The following is a 12,542-nucleotide window of genomic DNA, read 5'->3' as shown; positions in this document are numbered from 1 at the left end:
TCCTCACATGGCCTTTTTCTCTGTGCACAGGTATCCCTGGTGTTTCTCTCTTCTTATAAGGACACCAGTTACATGGATTAGGGTTCCAGCATATGAATTTTGGGGGAGGGGCAGACACAATTTGGTCCATATTTGTCTAATAACAAAACTAAGCTAATATTTGAGCTACTAGGCAGGTATTATGCTAAACATTTTTGATAGGCTATCTCACTTAACATAAATCATTAGATTAATTATATATTAGTATAACCATTATATAAAGTTCCAGCTTTGGGCTTCCCTGGTGGCGCAGTGGTTAAGAATCCACCTGCCAACGCAGGGGACACGGGTTCAAACCCTGGTCCGGGACGATCCCACATGCCATGGAGCAACTAAGCCCGTGCACCACAACTACTGAGCCCGTGCTCTAGGGCCCGGGAGCCACAACTACTGAGCTCACATGCCACAACTGCGGAAGCCCACGTGCCTAGAGCCCGTGCTCCACAACAAGAGAAGCCACCGCAATGAGAAGCCCGTGCACGCAACAAAGGGTAGTCCCGGCTCACCGCAACTAGAAAAAAGCCCGCATGCAGCAACGAAGACCCAACGCAGCCAAAAATAAAATAAATAAATTTATAAAAAAAAATTCCAACTTTATCAAAATATTTCCTATATTCTCGATTAGAAATTCTATACAATTTTTATTGACTTGATTCTTAGAGTTCTCTGTCTCTACTATGCTCCATTCTGAGGGCGGTTTTTCATTCACTGATCAAATTTTATTGATCATCTATGAGCTTGGTACAGAGGCACAAAGGTTAGTAATCAAAATCCCTGCTCTCAGAGAGTATAGGCTAGAAGGGAAGACGTATTTTATGTGTGCGTCTCCACGTACATTTTGAAATATCTTACATAAAAGGTATCAATTATATTTATAGAACCATTCGGCACATGTAAGTTCTTATGAAAGCTGAGGCACTAAAAATTAAAATAATTTCAAAAAAGGGGGAAATCCTCTGATTATTTGGTTTTACATTACCTTCTTCAGCTGCATCAACCCTAACTGTGCAGCAACACATTCTTTTATGTGTGGCTTTAGACTGAATTCTCTGAGACTGGAAAAAAGCCAGCTGGGATTTGAAAGTGAGAAGTAATTATGACATAAAAGTGCAACACCTGACTGGGTCAAGCGCCTCAAATTCCACTCGCTCTGCTCAAGAAAAGAAAAAAATTATCTTTAAAAAATTTATTTTCTCACTGTCCAACTCGTTCACCTTTCATGCTACGAACACCGATACCTTTTCCCCTGCAGGAGGCAAAGGCAGCTCTCGCAGGTGGAAGGAAATCTCCAGATTTGCAGGCCGAGTTGCTTCTCAGCTGTGGGCGGGTGTGGTGACAGCACCCCAGCGAGGAGAGTCTTCCCCTCCCAGCCCCAGCTCTCCTTACCTTGCTCGCGACCCGTGGGCCCCTTGCTGAGCCCCGCACCCCGCTCCCTGGCTCAGGATCTATCCCCTCGTGCCGTCGACAGGAGCGTGGACTGTGCGGGCCCGGCGCAAGGGCCCCCGGCTTCCCCTGGTCCCGGGCTCCCCGCCCCCGGCCCGGGCCCCGCCTCGCCACGTGCGGCCGCGGGCTGATAAATGGCTTCCGCGCCCCGCGCGCCTCGTCGGACTCAGCGGCAGCTAGATTCGCGCTGGCTCTTTCCTTCGATTCCCAACCCCCTACAGTGAGCCCTCCGTCCATGGAGGGGGAAGAGACGTACCTGGAGCTCTACCTGGCCCGGTGCGCCGCCCAGGTGAGCCTGGAAGCCGCCGCCACGGTCCCAGAGTCAGGGTCCGCATCCCGCCCCATTGCTGAGCGCTGGGTCCTGCGCACTAAGGATTCTGCCTCCATTTTATCTCTCGTAAAACTCCTAGTGACCCTAGGAGGTGGGCTTGATTATCCCCGTCTTTCAGTTGAAAAAAATAGAAGGTTCGAGAGTTGAAATAACTTACCCAAGGTTGCCAACAGAACTCGAACCTGGTCTAGTATGAATACAAATTGGAGGCACCTGTGGCTTCTTTCAGTTTGTGATTCTTACGTTTTTTGGGTTTTGTTTTTTAATTTAAGAACTGTAGAAACGAGAGGAAGGAGTCTTCAAAAAGAAAAGCAAGGGGAAAACTTTTGGCTGCGGGGGGGGGGGTGTCGGATTCTTTTTTTTTTATTTTTTTTTAATTTTTGGCTGCATTGGGTCTCCGTTGCCATGCGCAGGCTTTCTCTAGTTGCAGTGGGGGGGGGGCTGCTCTTCGTTGTGGTGCGCGGGCTTCTCATTATGGTTGATTCTTTTGTTGCGGAGCACTGGCTCTAGGTGCGGCCTTCAGTAGTTGCAGCACGCGGGCTCAGTAGTTGCGGCACACGGGCTTAGTTGCTCTGTGACATGTGGGATCTTCCTGGACCAGGGCTCAAGCCCGTGTCCCCTGCATTGGCAGGTGGATTCTTAACCACTGTGCCGCCAGGGAAGTCCCCGGATTTTTAAATAGACAATGATTAGCAATGAGGTAGAAATAGTGAAGTCCCACAGCGTTTAACATTGCAAAAGGAGAGCCCACGCTGGAAAGGTTCTGAGAAAGATGAGTTAATGACTGCAAAGACAGTTTAACAAAAAGTTTCTTTAGGTATAAGACCAAGGATGCAGGGAATACTCTGTAAGCATATTCTCTCGAAAGGAGGCTGTCAGGGTTCCACTGCCGTAAAACATCCCCCTTTGATATCTTGTTGCCATTGCCTTAAATTCCTTGTTGAAGTTTAGTTCTTTGGGTGGAGGCTTTGTCCCCTGCTAAAATGCCATAATGGGAAAAAGGAGGGGAGACACTGATAGTTGCAGATATTAGTGCTTTAGTGGAAATTGGCTGATGGAATCTTTTCTGGCTAGAACAGAAGAGGCCAAAAAAACAATGGAGAGGAATCTGGGCCATTGTCCCCACCTCAGTGTCCCTCAGGGCCCACCTGTGGGATGGGGGTGGAGGGACTTAGAGACTAATAACATAATTCAAAATGAAATAAGGTCAAATCTTATTTCCAGAGAATAAGTGCATTCTTCTTAAGTGTTTTCTTCTAACATTTAGTCACCCCTGCCATCTGCTGGACTTGTGGTAACAGCACAATTCAACAGGATCTAGCCAGACATTAGCTGAATAGCTTTGTCATGGAGAAGATGCAGCACAAGGCACTGGTGACTGTTCATTTGTAAGAAGTATGATCTTCTAAGGGGTGAGGTTATCCTGCCAGCAGTGGTCAAAATCTAGAATCCAGGCCTGCAACTTGGGTGAAGTGGATGGTAATATATGTACCAAGGATTTTTTTCCATAACAAAGGCCATGAATTTTACATTAGCTGCTTCCCTCAGTTGCACACCTCTTTCCCTCGGTTGATGATAATGGAAGTTGAGCAGCCTTCCCTGGACTGGAAGTGTAATACATTGATTTAAACTAGTCTTGCCATTTAAATTTCAATAACTTTTTCCCTATTGTACATTCATGTAAATGGAATGATTTCTTTTCCTTCCTTTGACTAGAAGGAATGAAGATGGCTCCTTGTGGAGGCTTGATCAGCACTCAAAGCTATCTCCTCAGCTTCCTTTACTTACTGCTCTTCTCTTTAAAATACGAATTTAAAAGTCCAAAAAAAAATCTTTAAATCAACTTAAGGAGTACAGAAAATCTGTACTCTTCAAAGTACACACAGTTTAGAGCATGGTTGCCAAATTGCCTCAGTTACAAAATTGGATTTAGAGTGGCAACTTACTACAGGTCTAACCAAAGTAGGGAAAACATTTTATGAAAAATGCTTTTTCTGCATTTTAGGATATACTTCCCTGTTTTCATTAAGTGTGTTGTAACCCTACAGTAGAATTTTAATGATATTTTGTGGAAAGAGCAGGGCATGAATATAAGCTACCCGAACTGCCTCATTCTGAACACACTGCCTGCCAGCCAAGGTGGCATCCCTTTGTTGTGACATGATGTTCTGTTTGTTGTGTTTTGTTTGTCTGTTTTGGGAATGGCCTAGGATGACCTTGCTCCACCCAGATCACCCCTGCTCAGCCCAATTGTGCCTTATGATGTGTACACATCCAATCCAGAGACTACGTTTAATTCACAGCTTGAAGAAGTCACAGTAACATCTGGCAATTTCTCATCTGTGGATCTTAGCTTCCTACCAGATGAGCTTACCCAGGAAAATAAAGACCAGACTGTCATTAGAAGCAAGCATGAAACTGAAGAAAATTGTAAAACTAAAAGTTGGCAAAGTAGGTTGCCATTACCCAGCCAACAGGACGTTGGCCTGGCCTTAAACAGCAGCGGTGGGTCAAATTCCCATTCACATCTCCACCCTGGTGATGCTGACTCAGCCCAGCCCTCTCCTGAGAAACCACACTCCTTGCCTCTGGCATCCATAACTCCCATGACACCAGTGACCCCTGTTTCAGAATGTTCTGGAATTGTGCCTCAACTACAGTAAGTTGTTGTTGTTGTTGTTTTAAATGGGTGATGCTTCTGAGTACACATTTCATCAATATATTCCTGAGTGGGATGATAATAGTGTAGGGAAGAGAATTTCAGATGTCATTATACTTGATTTTGTTAGTTCGTAATGGACTTTAGGCAGTTTGGTTATCTGTAAAATGAAGCACTAACTCTTGATCTCCTAAGTGGGAGTTCAAGGTGAGTATACACATTCTTGAAGGATTGTATTGTTCATAGTAAAGCACTTTAGTTGAAAATTGTGGCTGGAGTTGGAATAACACAAAGGATATAAAGATGTAAAATTGAATTTGATTTGCAAGTTGATTTGATATTGTGATTTCTATTTTGAGACATTTTGAAAAAGATCTAAAGCTTAATTTTAGTCAGCTAGGCAGGAAATTTTAGAAAAAGCTATTTTTTGGCTTGTTTGGCCTTGTGGCATGTGGGATCGTAGTTCCCCGACCAGGGATCAAACCCGCGCCCCCTGCAGTGGAAGTGAGGAGTCTTAAGCACTAAACGTGTTATTATACATTTCACATTTAGAATAATTCTCCCCCTAGGAAGTCACCTAAACCTATGAAATGAGGAAGTTAATACGTTTTAATTATTTTTTACTTTTTATATCTGGTATAACTTAGGTTGACTTATTTCTTTTTTTTAATTATTATTTTTATTTTTTATACGGCAGGTTCTTATTAGTTATCCATTATATACATATTAGTGTATATATGTCAATCCCAATCTCCCAATTCATCACATAGGTTGACTTATTTCTTTAGGAATATAGTTTCCACTGTAAACCTGGCCTGTAAATTGGATCTGAAGAAAATAGCTTTGCATGCAAAAAATGCAGAATATAACCCAAAGGTAAGATTTCCCAGTAATTTTTTCCACAGTTAGGTTTGATTTAGATTTTCTTTCCTTCATATGATCATGATATTGACTCATTCCTTTGTTTTTATTTTTAAAAAAGAAAAAATTTGTTAGTGAAAAGCTTTTGGCAACACAAGTTTAATCGGCTCGTTCTCTGTTTTGAACTTATAAAAAATAATCTCATTTTCTGTGCTGAATACAGTAATTATTGAGCAGTTCCTAAAAGTTCTTTCCCTTGTCATTCAGAAAAACCTTTCAGTATGACTATTTTCAACCTATGGAAATGCTAACTTTCTTACAATGTCATCATATTCCTGGAAATAATTTTTTCTAATTTTTGTCCTATCTCCTGACACCTGTGTATTTTTCCATTTACAGTTTCTCTTACCTGAGAAAGCTCAACTGTTTAAAGTGTAAAGTTCAAGTGTAAGATTCAGGGATTTTTTGTTTTCCCTCAAAGTTTAATAAAATCTATTCTTTTTTGTGTCCTCCCAAGGCCAGGCATCCCATTTTCAATGGTCTATTTACCTAGGAAGTTGATTTGTTAATTCAGTCAACATTTAACAGTTTGGTGGGCTCTGTACTTAGTACAAAGATGAGTGAGGCCTGGTCCCTACTAGGAAAAAGTTCACTATCTTGGGTGGTGGAGGATTTATGGAGTTAGATGAGAAAGGCCATATTAGTCGGAACCCAGAGGACCTTGCCAACATCAACTATTTATAAATTAAGTATTTGTTTTTCCTGTTGTGTAGTGTTGTTGCTGACCTCTGAAGTGTTACCTGAATGTTACCAAATGCAGCTAAGCTTTCCTATTTATATTTCACATTGCCGGCTATGATGAGGACAGAAACCCAGTGATGAGCTAGGATTTTTATGGCTGTAGCTATGATGGACCACACTATTGATCAATCAACATTTTAAGCATATTTTATTCTCCACCATCCTGAGCTCTCTCAGTTTGGTATACAGGATCTGTCCAAACTTGGACTTGACAGCCAGAAAAATTCTGACTTGGCACTTAAGCTGCCTTAAGAATTTAACAAAATGAATGCCAGGTGAGAGCACTACCTTTTTAGGAAACACCTAGAAAACATTAATAGTCCTTGCTCGGCTCTGTGTAGTGCTGACTCAGGGTTCTTTTACTGTTAACACTTCATATCTGAAATTGCCAGTCTGGCCTTGGAGTGATCTGTTGTCCTGTGGGGCGGCTCTAACCCATGGAACTTTAGTCTTGCATGGTACCCACCCCAGTTTCCTTCCCAGCTTAATGGGGGAAGTCGATGTGGCAGGCCAGTCGTTCTCAGCTCTCCCCTGCGTCAGCAACGCTTGGAGGACTTACCAGTGCTGCCGGCCTGGGGAACACATTGAGGACTATGGCGGGCAAGAGCTTGACAAATCAACTTTTTGTCATTCATCTTCAGAATGCCTATCAATATATATATATTCTGTTCTATATTTTGGCTGCTTTTCAGTACGTTCTAGAGTCTTGGCAAGGCTGTAACATACTTCATACTTTTTTTTTTCTCAAAGAGTCTTTGAAAGAAAAGTATATCAAAGCAAAAAGCATGGAGTCTGATAGTCGTGGTTTTAAATCTCAACTTCACTGTTTCCTGTATAATGTTGGAAGTTAAATAACCACTTCGTTTCCCTGTGCACTAAATGGGAATTATAGTGGATTCAACTCAGTCCTGTCATGAGGTTAAATGAGATAAAATCTATAAAGCTCTTAGCATAGGGTCTGAAACATAACGGGTACTTAAATTTTAGCTTTACTATTATTATTCTTACCTGTTTTTTCTAAGTATGTACATTTTAGAATCATGATCATTTTGTTAACCTTAACGTGGGAGAATAGACCCAGACATTTTTTAGTTTTCCCATTAAATTTCAATTTATTCAGCACTGTTTTCATGTCCAGCTCAGCTGGTCAGCTGGAATAGTGTTAACCCCTAGCAGAGGCTAATTGTCCTTTTGGCTTCTGTGTGTAGAGGTTTGCCGCCGTCATAATGAGGATCCGAGAGCCCAGGACCACAGCCCTCATATTTAGCTCTGGGAAAATGGTCTGCACAGGAGCCAAAAGGTAAGAGAAGCTGTCCTCCTGCACTACCAGACAGATAATTCACTATGTAAAACAAGGAAGGGTGGCATTAAGGTTCTAAAACACATCGTAGAAGCAAAATACTTTGCTGAGGAGTTAAATTCATGAAATGCCAAATTTGGGGTTAAAAACATTCAGCCTCATAATACGGACTTATATCCCACTTTACAGTCCCCCATAGTGAAGGGGGCTTCACTAGGCTATTACAACTTGTTTCTAAGGTATATTTAAAAAAAAAAAGTCTATAGTAGTGGTAAAGCCTGTTATAAACCTGGGAAAGTAGTTCTTGTGTATTTTCCTCATTGCAGGCAGAAGAATGGATAGAACATTTTAAAGGAGGGAAATTAGACATTTCTTGACCACTAGCTTGAGCATTCACTCAGGAGGCATCTCTTAAAGGCTCGTCTTTCCTGGATCTCATGCAGAGGTAGCCCTGTGCTGATGTAGATCCTTTCACCATAGAACTAGTGGGAGAGCTGCTCTTCCCTCTAAGTGTTGGAGGACGAGTAGGAAATTATCCTCCTGAAAGATAGTACCAATTTCTCCGTGCTCGAGAGATGCACCTCGTGTTCATTTTCTCTGGTAAACAGTGGGTGTTAATATTGTATTTTATATTTGCCAGATTGATGGGCAAAAAGTTGTTTTAATCACATTTCTTTTGATTTAGTAGTGAGACTAACTTTTCGTAAGCATATAAACTACCTACTGTATCTTTTGCCCAATATTCTATGGAGATACTTGTCTTTTGGTATTTAAGTATTTTCACCATTTTATACCATAAATACTTCTCCCATATTAATGTTAGTGGTATTTTATGGGTTTTTTTCAATGCAATTTAATTCTCTGTGTGTATGGTTAGTCTATCCAGCTTTTTTCTTTATGGTTTCAGTGCTTGGCTTCATGCTTAGGAAGGCGTTCTCCACACACAACATGATATAAGTATTGACCTCCATATATTTTTCTGGTTTTTTTCAGGTCCTGCTTTGTATTGAAGAAAGGAGGTTAATGTTTTGACTCATCTAGAACTTTCTCTGGATGATGGAAATGTTCTGTATCTGTGCTGTCCAATGTGGTAGCCTTTAGTCACATGTGGCTTTTGAGCACTTGAAATAAGCTAATACCACAGAGGAACTAAACTTTTAATTTAATTTTAATTAATTTAAATTTAAATAGTCACATGTAGCTAGTGGCCACCATATTGGGCAGAGCAGGTCTAGAATTTTACTTCAATATAAGATAATTTTTTTCAAATGCCCAGTCAGTGTCCCAGTACATTTATAGAAGAATCTATTTTACTGTATTTCTCCTCCACCTGTTTTTACATGTTAAGTTCTTTACCTGTGTCTGAGTAAGTTTCTGGGCTTTCTCTTCTGTTGATCTGTGTATCCTTTGACCTAGAAATCTCCATTTTAAAGTCATTTTTGGACAACTCTGCAAGATAACTACAAGGATGTTCATTTCAGCATTGTTTAAAACACGGGCAGAGGGAACAAATTTCTAGCAATACAGTTTTGAATAAATCATAAAATAAAATTATTTAGCCATGTATAGTATATTGAGTTGGAAGGATGTTAAGTTGGGGGAGGGGAGAACACACAGATTCATGAGTGTTTTTTTCCTATCTGAATTTATTTGGTTCCCAAAATCTGATAGTGAAAGCTTGGATGGTGAGTTCAGATTATAAGAGATATTTGTTATCCAAATCTATCTGGTTGTTGAGTTTTGGATAGAGAGTTGTGAAAGTTTGGTTAGTATAAGAGATATCAGAATTATCTCCAAAAATTTATTCAAATGTATTCTCTTTAGTTGTAATAATCAGTGTTTGCATAGTGCAGGATACCTGCCTTTGCACAGAAAAATGCAGAGGGGCCAAATTTATCAGTGGTAATTACCACTGGTGGTGAAATTTCAAGGTTCTTAACCTATTTTCTAGTGTTTGTACAAGAAAATGTATGTAGACTTTAACTGTTAGTTGTTTGAATGGGAATTTCTGTGTGATACAAGAAACTATAAGGCTATGCAAATTCTTGAAATTTGACCTTATAAATATTAGCACTATGGGAGATGTAATGGGTCATTTAAAGCAAAATGTGGTTTTTCAAAATGGAAACCACTTATTTCACTGCTATCTTGGGGACACGGCCTTGCTAGGGACTTTTCAGGAGTTGGTAATGGATGAGGAGAATCAACATGAAATGAGGTGATGTGAAAATGGCACAGTGTTGTGACAGATCTAGATTGGAAAGAGACTCTACTGCTCGCTCCCTTTTGTCCAGGCAAATAAGTTCAATCTGGCTTTTCTTTAATGTACTTCTGGTTTTCAGCTTAAAGATGGGGATAACCCATAAGAGAGGGTGGAATTCATAGGATTCACCCACCAGGTGTTGCCCCTGTTTGGCAACTCCTGCTACTCAATGTTTTTATTTTGGTAGTGACCATTGAAAAGTATCTAATGAAAAATAAAGCCCCAAATCTCAGAATTTCACATTCTCTGCCATGGATTTAAGGGTGGAGTAGGACAAACATTTAGAAGAACATAGCCACACAGTTGGATGAATCTATTTCTTTCTCATATTGAGTATGAGTTGAATGACAATTGCGTGAGAAAGCCTGAGCAACATTGGGCAGATTTTGAGGTATTTTCATGTTTTTTTTAAAGTATATAATTTGTCCCATTAAGTTCCAAGTCCTGGCATCCTATCTGTGCCACTCAGTTGGCACGTAACTTACTTCCTCGTGTTGATTTTTTTTTTCTATGTATGTATGTGTCCTTATTTTTGTTACTGCTGTTCCCATCTAAATGGCACACACCTTTAGACCAGATGCATGATTCTAAAACCTTAGTGAGCATTACAATCACTGGTGGGCTTGTTAAGACATAGATTGCTGGGCCCCAACCCCAGAATGTCTGCATGTCTGAGGTGGGACCTGGGACTTTGCATTTCTAGCAACTTCTCAGGTGGTAATACTGCTGCTGGCCTGAGGACACTTTTTGAGAACCAGTGGAATAGTTAATTTCACCTAATAACACTTAAAACAAGTAAAAGAAAAAACTACCTTACATGTGAAAGATGGCAAATGAAGACAAAAATCTGTTTATGATTCAGTTCAACAACTGTACATTGTACCATACCCTTTCCTAGGTGCTAGGGACAAAAGTAGGGGAGGTAGGTCCTTCTCCTCAAAGTCTATAGCTTCCTAGTATACACTGAAAGATAAACATGGTACGTATGCTAAAAATACAATCAGGGAAGTGGGTGAATACAGCCCAGCTAGTTAGCAGTCGTAGTGATTAAGACATCTTTAATTACATTTGCCGTTCCCCAGCGAAGAGCAGTCTCGACTTGCAGCAAGAAAGTATGCTCGTGTGGTGCAGAAGCTGGGCTTTCCCGCCAGATTCCTCGATTTTAAAATTCAGAACATGGTTGGAAGCTGTGATGTGAGATTTCCTATTAGGCTGGAAGGTTTGGTGCTAACCCATCAGCAGTTCAGTAGGTATGATTGTTGCATAACTTAACTTTGAGTTTCCCAAGTTATTAAAGTTCTATTATGGGCTGCTTATAGAATGTATTTTTTCAGAGAAAATATAATTTTTTAAAAAACTATAATAAGTGAAAAGGTTAAGATGCTATGCCTAAGTCCTCACTGGTTACCATGTGTGTCCAATCTTCTGAAATAGTGGTTCTCAAAACTAAATTGCAAAGTAATCACCTGGACAGCTTATCAACACACATTCCTGCCTGGGCTGTGGTATGCAGAGATTCTGCTTGAATTTGCAGCTCTAACAAGCTCACAGGTGATGCCAGTGCTGCTGTCCAGAGGCCCACATCTTGAGACCCCCTGATGTATAGATTTCTAAACAAATCTGGCTGGGGGGGTGGTGGCAGTGGCCGGAAGAGAAAGGGGTATGACATGGATTATGTAAGTAGGAAGGGCTGACAGCTGGTGAGGGGAGAAAGGGCTGGAAAGAAGATGAAAAAAAGAATGGCCCTAGCACGTTCTAGGAAGACAATCCTATCTAGTTTTCATCCTGTTGAGTTTGTTCAAGGGTTTTCTTTTTCGGTGTGTAGCTGTAGCCCCCCACTATAGTTTCTTCTTTCACGGATTCATATTCCTCTGGGAGTATCTCTAGCCTACCTGGCTTCTTCAAATGTAACTTTCCATCTCAACAGCAAATGCTCCTCCTCCTCCTCCCTCAGCTGCTTCGGTGCTTCTCCCAGCCTGCCCAGGCCCTCAGAGAGCCGTGATGGAGGGTGACTGACAAACACCAAATGCCACCACCCCTTGGGATATACACTTGGGCCAGGGCACTCGAACTGCCTTAGAATCACAGATGCTCTTAAATGTTCATGATCTAGCTTGAACTGAAGTCCTTTCCTTCTACTTTTCCTTCCCTTTGCCTTTGAGCAATCATTCTGTTTAATAGAGTAGAGAGGGATCATTTAGCTCTGCTTTCTCTAACATTTGTGAGCTGACATTTGTTAGCTCTCCTTTGAGACATGACCTAGACAGAAGTTAAAAATTGCCTTTTTCTTCCCCTAACTTTCCAAAAAAATTTGTTCATTCTGAGATTTAGCTTTTATGATACTTTTCAGGCAATATTTATTTTCCCCTTGATTATATTTTCTTTTTTCCTCTGCATCAGTTTTTTTCAGCATAGGCTTATTAAGTGCCTATGAGGTACCCATTGAGTTCATTGGTAAGTCCCCCATGCAAGACATATTGCCTCTTTATCTGTCCTTTTCTTTCTTCAATCTTGGAATAACTCATAGATTCATAGTAAATCCTTCATTTTTAAGAGTCTCTCAACACATGCTCCATCTTATCTTTCAGATCTTCAACCTTGCACCTCCTGTCTATCTTTCTTTGAACCAACTTTTTCCGAACATGGGAAAGATGTCTGCCTCAATTCTAGGGTACATGTCTATATTAGACTTAGCATTCCCCTTTCTGGACATTTAGGGCTCTAAAACGATGTGTGGAATTCCTCTCAGATTTCATTTCTTCTTCACCAAGATTGTCTTCTTTGTAGGTCAGATTTAAATCTGGAGTGGGAGTGCCCCTTGTCACTACTTCTACCTCTGAAAGAT

General features: G+C 40.9%; 1 protein-coding gene across 1 annotated transcript in view; it reads left to right on the top strand.

Annotated features, from left to right (window-relative positions):
* The first annotated feature begins 1,699 nt into the window (after positions 1-1,699).
* The window catches only part of TBPL2 (TATA-box binding protein like 2), a 30,571-nt gene continuing 19,728 nt past the window's right edge, over positions 1,700-12,542 (top strand). Inside the window, exons 1-5 of the mRNA XM_059915720.1 lie at positions 1,700-1,771; positions 4,024-4,472; positions 5,261-5,348; positions 7,343-7,434; positions 10,780-10,947. Of these exons, the coding sequence (XP_059771703.1) occupies positions 1,718-1,771; positions 4,024-4,472; positions 5,261-5,348; positions 7,343-7,434; positions 10,780-10,947 (851 nt within the window). The 5' untranslated portion in view covers positions 1,700-1,717. The remainder of the gene's footprint in view (positions 1,772-4,023; positions 4,473-5,260; positions 5,349-7,342; positions 7,435-10,779; positions 10,948-12,542) is intronic.

Source organism: Balaenoptera ricei, chromosome 2, assembly GCF_028023285.1.
Source record: "Balaenoptera ricei isolate mBalRic1 chromosome 2, mBalRic1.hap2, whole genome shotgun sequence".
Classification (NCBI taxonomy): domain Eukaryota; kingdom Metazoa; phylum Chordata; class Mammalia; order Artiodactyla; family Balaenopteridae; genus Balaenoptera; species Balaenoptera ricei.
Note: the sequence above shows the minus strand (reverse complement) of the source record. Positions and strands in the feature narration are given on the sequence as shown.